The 19,786-nt window shown below is 40.6% G+C and overlaps 1 protein-coding gene across 2 annotated transcripts in view; it reads right to left on the reverse strand.

Annotated features, from left to right (window-relative positions):
• SYNE1 (spectrin repeat containing nuclear envelope protein 1) overlaps positions 1-19,786 on the reverse strand; it is a 302,115-nt gene that overhangs the window by 45,820 nt on the left and 236,509 nt on the right. For both annotated transcript variants that reach the window (XM_053382199.1, XM_053382197.1), the window contains 12 exons: positions 19,462-19,666; positions 18,440-18,622; positions 17,228-17,374; positions 16,740-16,894; positions 15,576-15,723; positions 13,414-13,508; positions 10,791-11,025; positions 9,403-9,597; positions 8,818-8,943; positions 8,181-8,336; positions 5,721-5,879; positions 5,246-5,412 (listed from right to left, as the gene is read on the reverse strand). In XM_053382199.1, coding sequence (XP_053238174.1) covers positions 5,246-5,412; positions 5,721-5,879; positions 8,181-8,336; positions 8,818-8,943; positions 9,403-9,597; positions 10,791-11,025; positions 13,414-13,508; positions 15,576-15,723; positions 16,740-16,894; positions 17,228-17,374; positions 18,440-18,622; positions 19,462-19,666 — 1,971 coding nt within the window. The remainder of the gene's footprint in view (positions 1-5,245; positions 5,413-5,720; positions 5,880-8,180; positions 8,337-8,817; positions 8,944-9,402; positions 9,598-10,790; positions 11,026-13,413; positions 13,509-15,575; positions 15,724-16,739; positions 16,895-17,227; positions 17,375-18,439; positions 18,623-19,461; positions 19,667-19,786) is intronic.

A 19,786-nucleotide genomic window follows, 5' to 3' on the forward strand; every position in this document is an offset into this window, starting at 1 on the left:
TATCTACCCAATCAACCAAATGAATTACAAGGTGGTTTTAGAAATACTATATTCCTTTGAATCGGAAAACAAGTTTGAAATGTTAAAATAGCTGGTTCTTATTGATTGATTCCTTTGATATCAACAAAAGAAGTTTTAAAACGAAAAGTGAATGATTTATAGGGGTGTTCTGCAGAAGAGCAGATCACCTGGTATGGTGGAGCCAAAGCAACAGCCTCCTGGCAGCGATGTTGCTGCTGTTTACATGGAGGGGGGCAGTGTTGAGGTTGAGGCTATGCAGATTCACCAATGGGAGCACCTGAATGCAGCATTGAAGACAATATTGGGCTAGATGGAATAGTGATCTGACTCTGTATAAGGCAGGTTCCTATGTTCCATCCACTGCCTTCTTTGCTTTTCACTTTGCTTAGCCAAAGGTGAGCACTTCTGCATTCAGGGTAGGAGGGGAAAATGGGAGACAGGAATTGAGTGGGTGAGTCTCAAGTGCCTTTTGGGGGGAAACCTTCCACCTCTTTCGGGATGGAGAGTTGTACATCCCCAGCCAGAATTTGTGCATGTGCAGACCATATTATTAATAAGGAAAAATTCAATATTAGCAATTGCAACAAAAGGGATTAAAAATAAAATTTACAATGAGGTATTGTTTATTTTTATACACCACCTTTCATCACCTAGAATCCCAATATTCAGAGTCAGCGAGCTGATCCAGTTTCAGTAGCCAATATCATATTGGGTTTTATCCTCCGCAAATGGAAGTTTCTTTGATTCAGCAATGGATTCAATCTTGGGAGTGGGAGGGAGACACTTTTTGCTGACCTCTCCTCCCTCCTGCAGCTCCCTGTACTATCTCCCACTCTGTTCCAAAGGGGTTCCCAATCCTCTGGAACAGGCTTCCTCAACCTTGGCCCTCCAGATGTTTTTCGCCTACAACTCCCATGATCCCTAGCTAGCAGGACCAGTGGTCAGGGATGATGGGAATTGTAGTCCAAAACATCTGGAGGGCCGAGGTTGAGGAAGCCTGCTCTGGAACATATCAGAGGATCATGGGGGCTGCAATGGACCTAGGCCTTTATTCAGCGGAGGGGCACTATTGAAACCATCTGATGTCAGTACAGGCAATGACCATGCAAGTATGTGAGACTGTGCATGCACACATTGCTGCAACCTGGTAGGGACTGCAAAGGGATGGAGCAGGCTCACACATGCTCTGCCAACGTGCACAGGGGTGAGGAACACAACCCCTGTGCAAAACGGTCATTGCTGGTACAGAATAAACATTCAATGCTTGCCACCTTGGCCCCTTTGAGAGGGAAGGAAGGATGCAAATTAAATAAATATTTAATTTCAACATTGTTGATTGAAATGTTGTAGACACTTCTTGTTGCTTGTGGAGAAGCCATATTGTTTCTGTAGTAGACTTTTTATTATAAGAATGTATAAAGGTTTTGAATCTAAAAGTCCTTCATGCCTACTAGTTGAGTGTTAACTGGGGGAAGGAGTGTTACAGATTAAAGGTGGAAGTGTAGCTCACATGGCAATCTTTTTCAAATGACAAGCATCCCTTGCTGTGCATGCAGCCCCACTTAAAGCAACAGCATCCTTTTGGTCCACACATTCCTATTTGAAGTAGCTGTAACAAAGTGAAATTAACCACCTAGTTACGCAAGTACATACAAACATCACCATCTGCTTATATTAAGAGCAAACTTAAATAAAGTATATTCTGCTTTGTTTTCACTTTTCATCTGGGTCTTCAAGCTACACTTTGTCCTAAACTTAACCAAAGCTATTATTTGAAGTTAAACTGAGAAAAAGATGAAGGATACTGAGATATGCGGTGGCAACCGTAACAAAGGGTTAAGATGAACAAGTCACATTTAAAATCAAAGGAGAAAGGTTGTTATCCACCTGGGAATATCCATAAAGGGGCAGTATGATACTAATCTCCATAGGCAGGTGTACTGCTATATAAATACAGGTAATCAAGGAAAGAGGAGACAGGTGAAATAACCTGATGGGATTCAAAAACAGATATCGTAACACAGGCATGGGAAAGCTTTCTGAGCCCAAGGACCACAACACCCTCATGCCAGCGGTGGGAACGTCTGGAGGCAAAAGTGAGTGGAGCAACAATGTGACTTTCACCTTGTGCAGTAGACTACATCCAAGCCATGAGAAAGCGGAAGATGTATACACAGAAACACACTTTTCCACCCAGGCAAGCGAGAGGCCTTATCACAGTCCAAGGACACATTCCAGACCAGGCAAAAGAATTTGAGAAAGGCTGGTGAAGGGCCTGGGAATAGTCTCAAAGGCCAGATAAAGAGGTCTGAGCGGCCTTGTTCAGCCCCCGAGTCTGAGGTTCCTTGCCCCTGCTCAAAAAGGTGAGGGGGAAGGGAATCAAAATAACCCACTTGTTGCACTGCAACAGGTTCCTTATAAGGACGGGTTAGATGGGAAGGATGAGTGTAGAGAAAATATTATGAACAGCTGCATGATAAAGGTTTGCAAAGTTGCATGGGATATCGAGAACGTGTTCACAGAGTTACAATCCCTCTCTCAAAGCGCTAGGATTGAAGACCACACAAAGAAACTGGCAGCAGCTTCAAAATAAACAAAGGAAAGCATCTAATTACTGCCACAAGATCTGGCAACAGGGCTCTAAAGCTTAGGGTCTTACTACATGTTGCAATGATTATGTGATTAGCAATTATGCCAAGGATTCTAAAAAGAAAATACGAGGCACCTCAGAGTGGTGGGGAGGATGGGTAATAGCCAGTGCTAGGTGGGGCTTAAGCCTTCCCTCCCCAGCTGCAATTCCAGTCCCCACCACTAATTTGCCCTCTAGCACGTTAGAAGTGAAAAAGACCAATTGCCATGTATATTTGGAGAGACATACATGTTGCAGTGCCTCTAACCATCTCCTCCCTCCCCACCCCAGATGTTGAAGTTAGGCTCCTTATGAAATGGAATTTTAAAAAATATATACATGGTACAAAAAAACAGAACCTCTCTAGGTCCATACATGGTTGCTTAGGGCAAACTGCCCAGAGAAGGAGCATGGCACAGAGATTTAGGCTGGCTTAGAGAGTTTCCTAAAAAGTTCCATGAGACAAAATAACCTGGTTTTAATGTGGGGCATAGCTGAGAAAGACAAGATATGCCTTATATACCTAAATAGAATTAGCTCCACTCCACTTTGTCTTTGCTTTTTCCTTCTAGGCATGAATGGCTATCATTCATTCTCATGAGGTGACATAAAGCCTGTACTTGGAGCAACAAGCAGAACAGTACCCTCCAGCAGTGTTCCCAAAGAGCCAAAGGATCCAGATACCCCTGCTCCAACCAGCCGGCAGGAACTTCAGAGCTACTCAGGAGGAGGGACAAGCACATGGAAACACCTGCTTCAGTCGCGGCCTGGCTGAGAGCCAGGAAGCAGGGGGGCCTCCAGTGCCTTCATAAGCTCCCAGTCTAAGCTGCTTCACTGATGAGGCAACAGCTCTCATCTAAACTCCAGCCTCCTTGACCTGGGGAAATGGACAGTAAAGGTGCAGTGAGGGAGAAGCTGCCTCCCTGGCCTGACAAAATGGTGCAGCCACCATTGAGGACTTCATGAAAGCAGATCAGTGTTCTATGAACTGCTGAACTGTGATGACACAGTTGAAATAGAGCAAAACATTTGGGAGGTTTGAGAGGAAGCAGCAGAACCCAAATAGCTTCACTGAAGCAACTCATTTAGTTAAATTAGGAATGCATTAGAAAGCATTCTAAGCAGGATTGTGTGTGTGTAAAAATGGCCTTTGGACTTATTGAGTGGCCAGCTACTGCCCTTTATAGGATTGATAAATCTGGAGATACTGTTCTGCAGACCATTTGTACAAAATAAACAAAATTGGTTTCAGAATGCATGTACAGCTCTAGGTCTACTGTTTTCTATAAAACCACATCCTGAGGAGCCAAACAGGTGTTGTAAGAAATACCACTTCCTGTTATAATGAGACTAATGTCTCTGTGTTGGCATCTGCTTTGAAAAATCCAAACCTTTACAGGAGAGTAAATTCTGTAAAAATGGCCACAATGGCTAGAGTAGACTTTACCAACCAGTTGCCCTCTAAAAGTTTTGGACAAACTCCCATCATTACTGTCTGTTGGATAGCTCAGCTGGTTAGAGTGTGATACTGACAATGCCAAGGTTGCAGGTTTGATCCCCGTATGGGACAGCTGCATATTCCTGCATTGCAGGGGGTTGGACTAGATGATCCTCAGGGTCCCTTCCAACTCAACAATTCTATGATTCTATGATCCCTGTCCGCTGGCCATGCTGACTGGGGCTGATGGGCATAGGAGTCCAAAACATGTGGAGGGCACCAGTTTGAGGAAGGTTGGCTACACCTTGCAGAGTTTCGCACAGCATAGGGCAAGGATTCAGAGCAATGATAGCCAGACTGCTGACTCTAGCTGCATACACACTTTTCATTCTAGAATCAATGAAGACTGAGTACTTGGTTTTTTCCCCTATGCAGTCATACACACAATCTAAATCTAGTGTGGAGTAATGGTTAGAGTGTTGGAATAAGACCTGGGAGAGCAGGGTTCGAATTCCCACTCCGCCATGAAATTCCCTGGGTGACCTTGGACCAGTCACTGTCACCATCTCTTAGCCTATCCTACCTCACAAGATTGTTGTGAGGATGAAATGGGGAAGAGAAGAACCGTGTACACCACCTTGAGATCCTTGGAAGATAAAGGTGGTATAGAAATGCAATAAACAAATAAAAAATAGATGTATTGTTTTGTCTCTAAAAGCGCTTCTTGAGAAACTGGTTTCATTTTGAAAATAAACACTCGCTGCAGATTGATTCTGCACTGTCTTGTCTTGTGTTCATTTTTTTTTACCCACAAAAATAATAATGGGGGGGGGGCAGGGGTTGTTACATAAGAGCCCCAGATGCATTTCAATTGTGTAACCTAAATTTGCAGGTATACAGTTGAATCATACCTGCAAAAAAGCCACAGCCTGAAAGCAGCCTAGATACCCTTACAATATATGCAGTTATAGGTTGAGCGCCAGTATCAAATTTCAAAACAAACACAGGCATTATATGTCAGGTACTATGAATCATGAAGAATAAATGCCAAGAAAGAAGGACAGTAAGTAAGAAGGATGATGGTTGGTTAAGGTAAAGCTTCAACTTCGTGTTTAACCTGCTGTGATGATCACCAACACAAGCACCATCTATTTTACCTGGCTGCAATGAGATCCAGAAGATGCTGCCATCTGTCATTGACCTTGCCAAGTTTGTACTCAATCTCCAAAGCTTTGCTTTCATGGCTTGCTTTAGCAAGTCGCTCTCCCATTTGCTGGAGCTGGACTTTATTCTCTTGAGCGACCGCAATTTCATCTTGATAATCCTGGATGACAGAGGGATTGAGAGAGATCATAAAGCTTATTCATAACACCCTCCAGCTGAAGACTATAATAAAACAGGTACTTTGTTATGCTTGTTTCAACAAAGCCTTGCAGAACATTTAAATCATACAGTAGCTAAAAACAATGTTCCTTCCTATTGCTTACCTAGCAGCAATGACATAATAAGAATGAAATACAAACACAAATTATTACACTAGATTATTTCCAAGTGCTTACCTAGCTTAATGTAACTGTCTAAACTGAGAATGTTTGAAGAAAGGTCTACAAAAAAAATTCAGAAGCACTGTACCTTTTTGAGTTTTTCTATCATTTCTTCAATGAGGATATCGCCATTCTGGGAAACCTTACTCTCCATTTGTGTCAACCATTCACAGAGCTCCTTGTTCTTCTCACTGAAGACTGCCCACTCATTCAGTCTCTCACTCACCTGCTGCCGTCTCAAGGAAACCTTTAAAAATGTGTAAAAGGAAATAAATTTTTAAAAATCACACTGTGACAAAAACAGAGTCCTTGAGCTGCTGTACAGGTGTTTCTGCACTGAAGTGCAGACAAAACCTTTCACGACTCCTTTAACAGCTTAATGATCATGGTTAATCTCAGGATACTTCTGGATCAAATCCCATTTAAGTCGGGAAGGCATCCTCAAATACTGGAGGTCACACAAAGATGAACTGTAGTCTTCAGTATTATGCACAGGCTCTGTTCTACTGTCCTAGGTGTGGTGAGGTCACACAAAGATGAACTGTAGTCTTCAGTATTATGCACAGGCTCTGTTCTACTGTCCTAGGTGTGGTGAGGTAAGGACATCCCCATATAAGCTGAAAGGGTGTCCTAGAACCTTCCTACAAGTCAATATTTCTGTGTGGCAGCAGCAAGGCCTTGGTACTCCCTGTTTATTGACATTAGGCAGGCACCCTTGCTATACTGTTTTAGATGCCTGCTAACATAAAATAAAATGATTTCAGCAATCCAACCCAGATACATAATTTAGTTATGTATACATGGGTTTTATTTTACATTTGCTGATTTTATATTGTTTTATGTACACTGCTTGGAGATTGTTTTAATTAACTGTTTTATATTTTTTCTTCACACACACACATATATACATAAAAATAAATAAATATAGGAGGCCAGTCTAGGTTTGCCTTGAGTTAACATGAAACAGAGAGTTGCTATTTGAATTCATACTTTAGATTTGGGGGGGGGGAGGACAAAAATTATCTTAACATTTGGCATGTGAGGAAGACTTCATCATGAAATGAGACCTGAGGCAAACTTTAAGTCACTGCAGATCTAGACTGAAATACTTTTACTGCTCACACTAATAATTTAAACTGTATTTGCCCAACAGGCATTTTAAAAATAAAAGCCATGCAAGTAAATTGGCAACTCAATCCATAAATATGGCCACTATTGGCACCAGATTATATACAAGTAATATGCCCACAAGCCACAAGTCCCATGGATTTGCTTGTCCTTTTCTAGCCAACATACCTAAAGACATGAAGGATGACATCAAAAAAGCAATAAGCAGTAAGTCTTGGGGGGATAGTACAGCATGAAAATAATAGGTGTCTGGTTTAACAAGATGACCCCTGCGTATGAAATCATAAGTACTCTGTTTTGATCTTAAAATGTAGACTAAAGGAAGATTAGGAAGATTCAAGAAGATCTTGAGAGAAAATGCCCTGCTATTTTTCAAGACAATTGTATGACTACAATCTAACGGCATCCTACTTACTGCAGCTGTTTCATCTTTTCTATAAGTGCAGCTCCTTCTGAGTTTACATAAGCTTCTCCACTGAGGAAGTGAACACTTCATAAAATGACTGCAGCAGGCCCCCGTTTTTGTGTATTTTAAGCTAAGATGAAATGATACCCCATTTCCTTTTGCGGTTCTCCACACACTAGCATTAGCAAAAGTGTGGTTCTAGCAACCTTGCTTGTAAATTCTCCTCTAGCGCACAGTATAACCATCAGATGGCAAAAGGCTGCTAAGTCTAAGTTTGTAGCATGTCAATCCTTACTTTTTCTAATTGAATGAATAAAGTTAGGGGCTTTCTGGGCTGGTGCAACTGTCTGTAACTTCTTACTGGTTCTCATATTGCACTGGAAGTTGCTTACTGGTTTAAGAGGGTTTGTTATTATTATTTTTAAATGATGCTGTTTTCTACTCAAAATTGAAACTAATCCCACAATTGTTCTGCATGCTGTTCATGCGTTCAGACCTTTCTATAACAAAAGCAGTATCATATGGAAGCCCCATTTGTATTCCCCGTCCCCAATTTATACATTTATTTTTGAACAATTTCAATAGACTATTATACAAAACAGAACTACAGATAAACAAATACAAAGAAAGGGAACGGGTGGGGAGCAGGCACATGTAGCTGGGATTCAATCTCAAGTAAAGTCTACTGTCTATTCACAGAAGTCCATACAAAGAGTCCCAACAGAGCTCCATTTGTGTCTAAGACAACCCCATAAGATTTTCAGCCAATGGGACTATGTCTCTTTATTACACATTTACATACTAACTTTTATTCAAGCAGCTCCTGGAGCTATATCAAGGCTGCTCAAGAGAGCTTCCTTTTTGAGCAGGAAATTCTAACCCAAATTTCCCACATCTAAACCCAACACTCCAGATGTTACACCACACTGGTTCTCTGCTCTGACCTAAAGGTTTGGTGTAACCTAATGATGAATGCCCCCCTCCCATTCCCCCCAATGACTTATACTACTTTACCTGGTGACACAGCTCTTCCCATTGTCTGTGCAGTAGTTCAATGCGCTCATTGAGAACTGATATATCGTCTGCACTGATAAAAGAGGACAGAGTCTCCTTCAGCAGAGCTAGGTGGGCAAGATCATCTGTCCACCCCTCAGCAGCACTCTCTAGCTCCTGGATTGGAAGAAGAAATTCTATGAGGCATTGGAATATTTGAGAAATACACATTTATTATTTGCTTTTGGTGATTCTGTGCAGTACTATAGAAGAGAAATCCTTTTCTAACATTAAATCATTATAATTAAATAAAAATAGTTATCAAAAGCTTCCTATCATAAATAATAGCAACAAAAAACAAGTATCTGGGTTCTGGTTCTTTGGCTCAATTCAAACATTCTGGCTTTGAAACATCCTTCCCCCAGCACAGCTGATCTGATCAAACCTGGAGCCCTTCTATAGGCCTGATTTTAAGCAAAACTTGAGATGTTGGGACATCTGATCAAGCCCCCCCCCATCTGGTTTGACTCTGTGGCCCAGTAGTATAAGCTAGCCTGCCTCATTTTCTGAACAATGGCTGCCGCAGCCACTTTTATGCCATTGCAGCTATATAGCATCTCCTTTGGGGCCAGAGTCCCTTATGCAGGAGTGTTTTTACCTTACAACGAATCTGTTCTGTGTGGAGTTCATCATGATGGTCTGGCAGTGGCTGGGAGAGCTTCTTCTTGAAGGATTTTAACTTTTCCAGAGAATCTGCTATGCCTTTCTCACATTTCTCCCAGTCCTGAAGGGAGAGGGTGTGGGGAAAGACAATATGAATGTAATTTTCAGAATCTGGGCAAGGAAAGAATACAGAGAATATGCAAAAAGAAAAGAAAAGAAAAGTGATGCAATTGGCCAATGCTTCCCTCAAAGTTACTCCAAGTGTTTTAACTAGTTTGCACATAATCATGTAAAGCAGAGATGAGATCTTGTTCTCATTATATAAAGCAGGGCTGGGGGGACATGGGTCCCTCTAGTTGTTGATGGACTCCAACTCTCCCACACCTCAGCCAACATGAGCAGGGATGATTGGAGTTGTAGTCCAGCAACACCTGGAAAGCCACAGGTCCCCCACCCCTGATATGAGAAGGCAGTTATGAACAGAGACATGGACAGAGCTGGGGTCAGTGACTTTGTCTTTCTCACAGAGGCATAATAAAACAGCATTATTTGAAGTGGTGAATTCATTAAGTAAACTTACTTTTAACAAGAATGTAAGCTGTTTCTTCTGTTCCTCAAGTTTGAGGCTAGCCAATTTCCAGCACTCCTGGATTTCTGAAAGTTCAGACTGTAGGGATGTTTCTGTCTCACCATCAGCACAGAGTAATAGCTGCTTCCCTCCTTCCACTGTTAAGATGTAGCTTCCTTGCTGGCGAAGGAGAACCTTTTCTTTAAGCTGTGAAGACCAATGACATTCTTCTAGCATCATTCTGTTTCCCCCCACAATACTTTCTTTGATGGATCAGAACTATTCTAAATCCCAAACTATTATAAGTACTCTTATTCTTTTTATCTAAAGATGATTTTTTTTTGCAAGAGTTACCTGTCTTATGTCAAAGAAAGAACTAGTAGTATCTACAATAAAGAGACACCTACCAACAATTTCATTTGCTGTTCCTCAGGGCATGGAAGAAAGGGAAAAAATAACCTATTTTCTCTTTCCTCTCTCTTTCTTTTCTGTTCTCCCTTCTCTTTTTTTATGAATCCTTTCTATTTTTCTCTGTATCTTTCCCAAAATTTCCCCCTTCCCCCTCTTTTATCCCTCTACACACATGCCTCCCACTACTGCCACCCCATATATTGAAAATGATAGTTTAAAAATATGTTACCAAAATATGTTCAAAGCCTTTTAAAAAAATAATAATTACATTTCACTCTTCCTTAGAATGCTCAGCAATTTACATCGGTCTCCCAGTTTCTCTCATGAAGCACTGACAAAATACAGCAGGCATCCCCAGCCTGCGGCCCTCCAGATGTTTTGGCCTACAACTCCCATGATCCTTAGCTAACAGGACCAGTGGTCAGGGATGATGGGAATTGTAGTCCAAAACATTTGGAGGGCCAAAGGTTGGGGATGCCTGAAATACAGGAATGCTGTAGCATCAGCTACCCTTCAGAAATAGTGTCTGATGCCTCCCTTCCCTTTCCCTATATTCAGTTTCAGAACTTTAGAGCTATTATCCTTTTCTTTTACTGTTTATCAGCACAACTGCAGGAGAGACTCCTTTCATTGTCTTCTTTTATCCCAGTTACTACAAACTCCCAATACTTCATACCTATCTACACTATGAATCTGTATATAAGATTTGAACTCTGCTGGTAAGCATTAAGGTTCAAGGACTCCCTAAAGAGGTACACCAAAGAAGTGTACCTGGAACAAGCCATTCACAGCAAATCTGGGGAATAAGCAGCAATTAGGTATGGCTAATGGGGAATCAGCCAGATGCTAGGCTGATATTTTTGATGACATCCTTTGTATGTATTTTATACCAATTGTGGCTACAACTGATGAATGTATTCACTTTTTACTTACAGCAAAAATTGCACTTAATTCCGGTTTTATAACTTTAAGGGCCTGCCAAGGTTTACCTGCATTTCATCCAGCAATGCTCTAGCCTGCTGCAGTGGTATAGGAACATTGCCCAGTCCAGTTGCTGTCTGACCAGACACTTCCACCAGCCACTTGCGCAATTTCTCTGCCATCTCTCTGTAGCGTTGCCATTGGCGAATCTGACTGTCAATTATGCCCCGCCTCTGCTGGGCTCTGCGAATCACCCCCTGCCACTGATTACTGAGGAGGGCCAGTTTCAGATTAAACTCATCCCTATAAGAAGAAAGGGCACAAAATGAAGGATTTTGATATCTGTCATTCAGCCAAACAGCACCAAGAGAGCTTCCAAAACTGTAGTGTCTGTGAACATGATATGCTTTAATTTAACAAAAACTGGTTGATGTCAGAGCTCCAATTCTAAGGTCTTATTACCGTACTTCTGGTGTGATCAGAGGAGCTAAAGCTAAGGCAGCTGGAATAGTCAGTACCTTTGTCTCTAAGGTTTCATTGTGATACCACAGAGTATCTGTAAATTTCTTTGAAAGAATCAATGAGGGCAGATGAGGAGCAAACAAAAACAAAGTTCAAGGGTAAGATAGTAAAGACCGCAAAATTCCACCAGGCTTCTGATATGTCCTGTATACATATATTCCATTTTATTGCTAGACATGGCAATTTAGTCATCTTGGCTAAAGTATTTATCAGCATATAAACACTTGTATGTTTTGTCTAGACCAGAGTATTTCTATGAGAAACATTTTTACTGAAGTGTATTTTCCTCAACACTCTAGGGATGAAAGCATCCCTGTGATTGTTCTTTAGGTTCACTCTGCTCCATCTTCCTTCTGACTGAAGGTTAAGAATGTCAAAAGTAATTTTTGAAATCAACACATGCAAAGTTTGCCGCAGCTAGCAGTTCCTCCTGGTCACTTCTGATTTTTCCATCTGAGTAACTGACATGAACAATCACCTAAGTACATTGATAAAGCACAAGCTGAAAAAGAGTATTTTGATGAAGTTTATTCCTTTTTGTGCTGCTTGGCAATGCACACAACTGCTTGCACATATCAGTAAGATGGAGGAAAAAGAGGGATAAACAAAAGTTGGTCAGACTGTGATCTCTTACAAAGTTCAGTTTTTAAAAAGCACAATAATGAACTGAAGAAAAATAATGGCATAGCACTACTTCAGAAAGAAAAGCAGCATTCAAGAAGAACTTTTGTTGCCTAATATTTTCCCCCAGTGCCTAACAAGCTTAAACCCAGCATTTACATCTCCCACATCTTCCAACTTCACCTTCATTAGAGAGTCAATTGGACTTTTGAAAAGGGAGTCCAAAAGGATGCTAAAGGAGGAAAAAAATTATTTCTAGCTGTCTTCACTGTGGAAGATTTATTTTCTTTTATTTCTTATCCACCCTTTACCATAAGGCTCCATGGAAGCTTACAACAATAAAATATACAATTTCAGATCACTGGGCCTGAACTAACTTTTTCCAGGAGAGGAACACAAGGAACTATGGCCAACAGTGGTATCACGAGAAAAAGTCCTAGGTGTTACAGATAGACTACTAGATCAACAATGGTAACACACAGGGCCCAGCTGACATCCTTAAGAAAGCAACTCCCCTATGAGGAAAGGTTACACCAATGGGAGCTTTTCAGTTGAGTAAGAGGGAATATAAAATAATTAAATTATGCATGGTGTGGAGAAAATGGACGCCCCCAAAGCTTTTCTCCCTCTTTCACACCACTAGAACCTGGGATCACCCAATATAGCTCAATGCTGAAAGTCAGGACAGACAAAAGGAAGTACTTCTAAACTTTTGGAATTTGCTACCAGAGGAGATAGTGACGGCCACAAAACTGGACAGTGTTAAAAGAGGATTAGACCATGTCATGAAGGATAAGTCTGTCAATGGCTACTAGTTATCATGGGGATGTACTCCAGTTGGAAGCACAATGTCTCTACAGACTAGCTGCTGGGAATCCCAAGTGCAAAGAGTGTTAATGTGTTCAGACTCTGCTTGGGGGCATTCCGCAGGCCATGGAGGCTGGATTTTGGTCTGATCCAGAAGTCTCTTCCAGTATTCTAGTTGTAAAGGTTATAAGAAAGTTCTTCTAGGAAAAGGCAGGGGGAGCCTATTTTTCCCTGGCAATTTGTGTTAGCACAAATAATGAATGTAAGGAAAAATGAAATGCTCTCATTAGGTATACTACAATAATCTGAATATTGTATCTGCTGCTGTGGACAATTTCCCAGGCTATTCTTCTGAATGAACTATCCAATTTAACTTTCATTTGAAGAAGAACACAATTGGCAGCTGGATGTCCAAATGGTTGTACAAGAAAGCAGTGGAAACAAATCAACAACAAAACCCTTCAGCCCACCCACCAGCTGGCTGTGGAAGCTTCTGTGCAGCAAAACAGAATGGAAATTGTGGTGTAGCTGGAATTAGTGTGTACACATTTGTGTGTGCAAAATGCCAGCAGTCCTGTGCTGACCTACTGCTATCTGAGCAACTGCTTTTTCAGCGGAAAAAACACAGAGGCATGTGTTCAGAAAATCCAACAAATTTTGCACTTTATGTGGTTGACACTTTGAGTAGAGCAGAGAAAAATTCTGCAGAATTATAAAGAGTCAAGTTCTGCACATTCTTACCTGTCATCCACCTGTCCTTGCTCAAGAAGGTGCTGACCATCCATGATGATGGAATGTAAAATCTGCTGCCGACTAAACATCTCTGCTTGGAATAGCTAGCGTGTTAGAAGTTTAAAAAAGAAGAAAAAAAGGGGGGGGAATCAAATAAGCTTAAGGACACTGAAGCATTTGGCTCCAAAACAATTTTTCCACTTAGTCAGTATTCTTAGAATTCAGCTTTTTTAACAGACTGCTCTAAACAAACAAAGTAACTGGTTATTGGTACCAATTGACCTAAGTACAGTTTTCCAAAGCCTGGATGACTAGTTAAGCAATCAGGATCAAAGTGTCTGGGTTGTTGTTGTTTTTGTGGTTTTCTGGTTATTTGGTCTATGCCGTGAAAATTGAGAGCACCAAATTTTTAATCCTGTTTTTATATTAACGATAGTATGTTCCTTTCTATGATGTATAAGAAACACATTTCACATAGTGTTTGCTAGAGATTTTCCTTTTGCTTGTTTAATCTTTTGTTACACAACAGGGGGAAGAAACTTCATTTTAAAGGGTAAAACCCTGGAAGCATACTGTATTCTAAACACAAACAAACACATTGTTTTTTCAACTTTTAAGATAGCGTGGCTGAGCATTCCTCGTTATGTTTACAGCCTGTTCCCTAGAGACCTCTGGTGGCAATAAGCGCCACTGTTAGCTTTCCACAATGGAAGACTTTAAAAATGGAGACAGAAGAATCACATTGCAGGTGAAGGAATATGCAATGATATATTAGCATGTTTAGTCTGATAGATTTTTAAAAAATGACCAAGGGCTTCAGTTACTGACCTACTGAGGCATTATTTCCCTCCCACCCACTTTAAAAATAAATATCCCAGGATCCTGCATATGATTAACCACAGATCTGCCAGTTCAGGCTATGACCTTTCAACAGTGAGGACAACAGGAGACAACAACCCAACCCCCAATGTCACCCTGTGGAAAAAAATAACACTCAGATAGAGCCATCTATTTAACTGAAGTTTTTATATATACGCAAAACCAGATCTCCTATAGATGATATAAGGATTTGAAGAAAGTAATGTACCCCATAATATAATAATAATAATAATAATAATAATAATAATAATAATAATAATAATAATTTATTATTTATACCCCGCCCATCTGGCTGGGCCTCCCCAGCCACTCTGGGCGGCTTCCATAGAAACCAAAAATACAGTAAAATATCACACGTTATTTACCCTTAACAACTTGGGACCAGTTTATCTAGGAGATCGCCTTGCCCCACATGTGCCCACTCAACTGCTACAATGGGTAGAATTGGCTAACTACAGGTACCATATAATACCCATTTGCCTTTCTAAGTCCTCAATCATTTAGTGTGGCAGCTCCTGCACTTTGGAACTTTCTGTCTGCTGAGATCAAGCCAGCGCCTTCACTGTACTCTAAAAACATTAATGTTTAGATAAGCCTAGTCAGATGCTTAAACACTTGAAGTAATTTGTAATATGTTTTAGCATTTTAACTTTTGTGTGTTTTAAAGTACGGTTGTGAATTTTTCTTGATTTTCTTGTTTTATCGTTTTGTAATCAGCTTTGAGTTTGTTTTTACAACCAAATAGTATATAAATTTTATGAAATATAGCTAGATGATAGATAGATAGATAGATAGATGATAGATAGATATATAGATAGATAGATGATAGATAGATAGATGGATGATAGTGGATGAGGAATGGACTGAGCAAATCAAACTATGAAAATCATTTGACAAAGTAAGACTTCAAATAAATTAACACCTGACTCAGGTACTCTCTTCTAGTTGTAGAACTCAGACTAAGCACTCTCTACAATCATCTTGCACAGTACATTGTGCAGAAATTCTTCTTCATCATCATTATTATTGATTAAATTTATATATACCACCCTTCATATCTGTAGATCCTATGGTGGTTCACACGCAGCAGTTGCTACGGCTGATACCAATGGACTTCCAGCTCACATATAGCACAGTTAATCGGAATGAGTGAAGAAGGTGTACGGAAGATGACAAAACCTAACACTTGAACAACAAATGCTTATGGTTGCAGTGGTTGCAATCTACAAGCCACTGATCAATCCAGCCACAGATTGGATTGTCAGTTTGCTCATTCTTTCATTACAACTTGCCTCATGCGCCCTCTGCTGTTCCAAAAGATGTTGGTAGTTTCCTGAAATCTCAGCAGCCAATTTCTGTTCTGTCTGAACCAAGAATTCCATCCAAGTCTCACATTTTTCTAGGAAGGTCTGTTGCTGCAGCATGAAGGATTGCAGCTTACTGCAAGGATAAAAGAGTGATTCAGTAACACCTCAGAGCCTGCTAAAACAAATTTACAGCAGTTCTTAAGGGAGCCATTTCACTTCACTTTGGCCTAAATGAGATTATTTATTTATTCATCCTGGGTATTTTTTAAAAAGAAAAAGTACGTACATAAAAATTAATTTAAAACAACTACCACAGTAAATAAACACACACATTTCTGCTTGCCTATTTCATTAGTTTGAATGTTAGAAGAATATGTTTTCCCCACTTAAAATGTGCCTTTAGTTCATAAACAAAAACCCACAGCTACCTTCATTTTGGAAGAACTGATTTATCAAAGCAACCTCCGTTTCAATAAATGAAGTGATTAGCTCATTGTTGCTATTTCAGAAAATTCACTAGTAAGTACAGGAGATTACTGTCAGGTAAGTGGGTACAGGAGGGCAATTTCAGGAATGAGTCTTCTCAAGCTTCTCACAGGTACTAACGCTGTGTGCACACACACATGGGGTTGTGCCCCTGCTCACTTCAAGCAGGGCCCCAAAGTTCGCAGGCAGAGGAACTAGTTGAGCTGGGGCAGGGGCAGGAGGGCTGCTGCAGCCTGCTGCGGCTACCCCCTCCAAAGTTTGCTTGAACTGCCCATCCACAACCTTTCATTTGTGCTGAAATGTGTTGTCATGCTGTAGTATGCAGCAGCACCTGTTGGCAGCCAAACTGAAGCATGACAACATATTTTTATAGAAACAAGCAGAACTAGCTTTCCCAACCTGGTACCCTCCAGATACTATGGATTATAAAAAGCCCCAGCCAGCACAGTTGTGGTCCAAAAATATCTGTAACGTACCAGGTTAGGGAAGACTAATGGAGATTATTCTGCTTTCAGGAACACAAGTGAATCAGTCTCCCAGTCTTATGAAACTATAGAATAAGTTTAAAAACCAAGCCTGGAAGCATCAAATTTATTTAACCGTGCTACATTAAACCTCCATTCAGTCCAGGTTAAAACTTTGGTCCTTTATAAGTTGCCCCACCTGAATCTTTCTGTGGTTTGTGACGAAATGATGGACCAATGCCTATTTAGATTTTGCATCCTTTTGATTTCTTTATCATTCAGGGGTAGTCTATATCCCAGCTCATTCAGACGATCCATATCTGGTGCCATGCTGCTGAATTTTAACATCTGGCGCTGTATAGTGACAGGGAACAAAGAAGTAATCAGAGCATATGTGCTAGGATGCTGATCATCAGAGAACCAGAATGAACATACATATCAGTGCTTTTATGGATATTCATGTAAGATGCCTTTCATATTTTAGCACAATTTTAGATTTTAGACACATCCATTACAACAATAAAACATATTCAGTTTAAATCCTTATGTTCTGCTGGAAAACAACAACTCATAGTTTACTTTATTGGGGAAAAGGTTCCCTTAAGTGTTTGTTCTCATTAAACATACTTTAGTATCAGACAAATTTCACAAGTAAAAAAAAAAAGCCACGCTTCTGTCCTAACTCACTTTAAGCTCTTCCATTCTATTCCGTATTGTGGACAGATCAGATGAACTACTTGGGTCTTGTTCTTTTAGCACTTCTTCAGCTTGCTTTATCCAATCCTCTAGTCCTCCTAGGCTCTTGGAAAATGTCTGGTAATCTTGAACCCCAGCCTTGGATTAGAAAAAAAAGGAAAGGAAAGTTCATAAATTATGAAATGTGGGTTTCTTTTGACTAATTGTCTACCAGTAACAGTGTATGTTAGCAGATCTTGCAGCTTGGGTGAATTAGAATGGAATAATCACAGTTTCTGGCGTTCAAAGGCATTATTCATGCAGGAACTATATAAGAAAAGTGGAGATGAGAGAGAGAAAGAGAGAGAAAGAGAGAGAGAGAGAGAGAGAGAGAGAGAGAGAGAGAGAGAGAGAGAGAAACGGCAGATATCTTGTCTCAACAAGTTGGGAGAGAACAATAAACTAAATGGCTCAGCTTTTAGAGGTGGAGTTAACTTATACAGAGAGCTATATGCAAGTACTGGCTGGATTGCTAGATAAATATGGACTTCTTATTGGCTCTTTTTTTACGTGTCTCCTCATGCCCTCCCACCCTGATATTTTACCAACTGTGAGAATCTATATACTACCCTTTTCTTGTTTTTTTCTTCTTATTTGTTTTGTTTCCTATTTCATGCATAATTAATTAAAACTTTTTTTAAAAATGCAGCAACTTATGAGCTACATACATTGCACAAAGACTTCTCCTCCTTTTCCACAGACATCTGTTCTATTGCCATGGGGCACCTTATCCATAATGTGACCATTTTAGACACAATAAGAGCAAAATGCTAAATAAAGACCAAATATCATTGTTTGGGTGTCATTCATTGCAGACATAGTTGTGGATGAAAACTTTCAGACCAGTCATTCAATATGGTGACTACTATTAAAACAATGTGACAATAATGCTATTCTGCAAAAGCTGGTTTCATTTGCAGAAGTGATAATTACTATTATCATGTCCTAAACAAGGCAGTACGACAATCCCAACTTAAAAAATAATAATAATAGGAATAATTTTATGCCACCCATCTGACTGGGTTGCCCCAGCCATTCTGGGTGGCTCCCAATAAAGTATTAAAATCACAGCAAAACATCAACTTAAAAACTTACATGAATTATGTGAGCAATGGAAGGTACTGGGAAAGAAGGATCTGTAAGTGTGTGGTAAGGTCTTCCTACCTGTAGTATAGATTGCTGCCTGCTCAGAGCCTGTTCTAAGGATGATAAATTCTGGTTCAGAGAGACTTGGCCATACTGGAGAGCTGCTGCTGCAGAGGAGTCTACCTGTTGCTTCAGCTGTTCCCCCAGTTCATGCAGAACAAACAGAGAATCCTGCACTGTCTTCATGCCTTTAAGCAAGTCCTGCAGAGATTGTGATACTTAAAAACAGCATACAAGTAGCTTCTGAGGGGTGATTTTTCAAAGTGCAAAGTATTATTGAACTTAGAATATGTTGACATGGACCTCAACATAACTGTGCTAGCTCTCCTGGAAGAAAATGGTATTGACCATCTTGGCTGTGAGTCCTAGTGACCTGCTCCTTGCCTTGCAGGCAAGCATTTATGTATTCATTCATTCATTCATTCATTCATTACACACACACACACTTATATGCCACCTTTATCTTCCAAGGAGCTCAAGATGGTGTACACAGTTCTCCTCCTCTCCATTTTACCATCACAACAACCCTGTGAGGTAGCTTAAGCTATGTGATGATGACTGGCCCAAGTTCACCCAGCGAGCTTCATGGCTGCATGGGGATTTGAAAACCTATTCACTGGATGGTGCAGCCATCACCAACAGGGAAGGCAATACCACAGTCCCAGGACTATGAAGATGTAGCAATCAAAAGAACCTGGGTTCAGGGGTAAGGTGGCAATAAGCAACCTTATCTCATCCTCCCAATTTGCTATTTGGGGGAATGCCTTAGGGTCTCAGGGCAAATTTGTTGTGGGGAAATGTTTTGGAAAAGCTGATCTCCCTGGTCTATGAGTGGCAATGGTCTGAGTGGAGGATCAGGGACTGGAGCCTGGGAGAAGAATGAGTATGGTAAAGGTGTATTGGAAGAGAAGGGAAACACTTCATCTGTTCCCTTGTCAGTATTCAGCTAGTTTTTAAGAATCCTTGCGTATTTAACATTAGGGACCTTGCTGCAAAAAGAGTGTGGACTAATGGCACAGCCTTCAGTTTACTGAACTTACGTTGCAATCATGAATCCAAGCAGCAATTTCATCATCAGCAATGTCCTTGCTAGTTGCAGCCTTCAGAAGTTCATTTGTTCGGTCCTCATACTGCTGAACTGTGGAGCAGCACTGTGTGTAATAGTTTTTGTACTTTTGCCAGAGCTGAAGCAGACCCTTACTGGAATGCAGATGCTCTGCAATTTCTTCTAGAAGGTTGTTCCACCTAGTGATTATAACCAATGGATTGTGAGATAGAGGAGCTCACAGAGGGAAAACAAAATAGGCTATGGAAGAACTTTTGAGTACATCTTCATCTTGGGTTTCAAAACATCTGCATGAATAA

The sequence above is a fragment of the Podarcis raffonei genome, chromosome 3, assembly GCF_027172205.1.
Source record: "Podarcis raffonei isolate rPodRaf1 chromosome 3, rPodRaf1.pri, whole genome shotgun sequence".
Taxonomy (NCBI): Eukaryota; Metazoa; Chordata; class Lepidosauria; order Squamata; family Lacertidae; genus Podarcis; species Podarcis raffonei.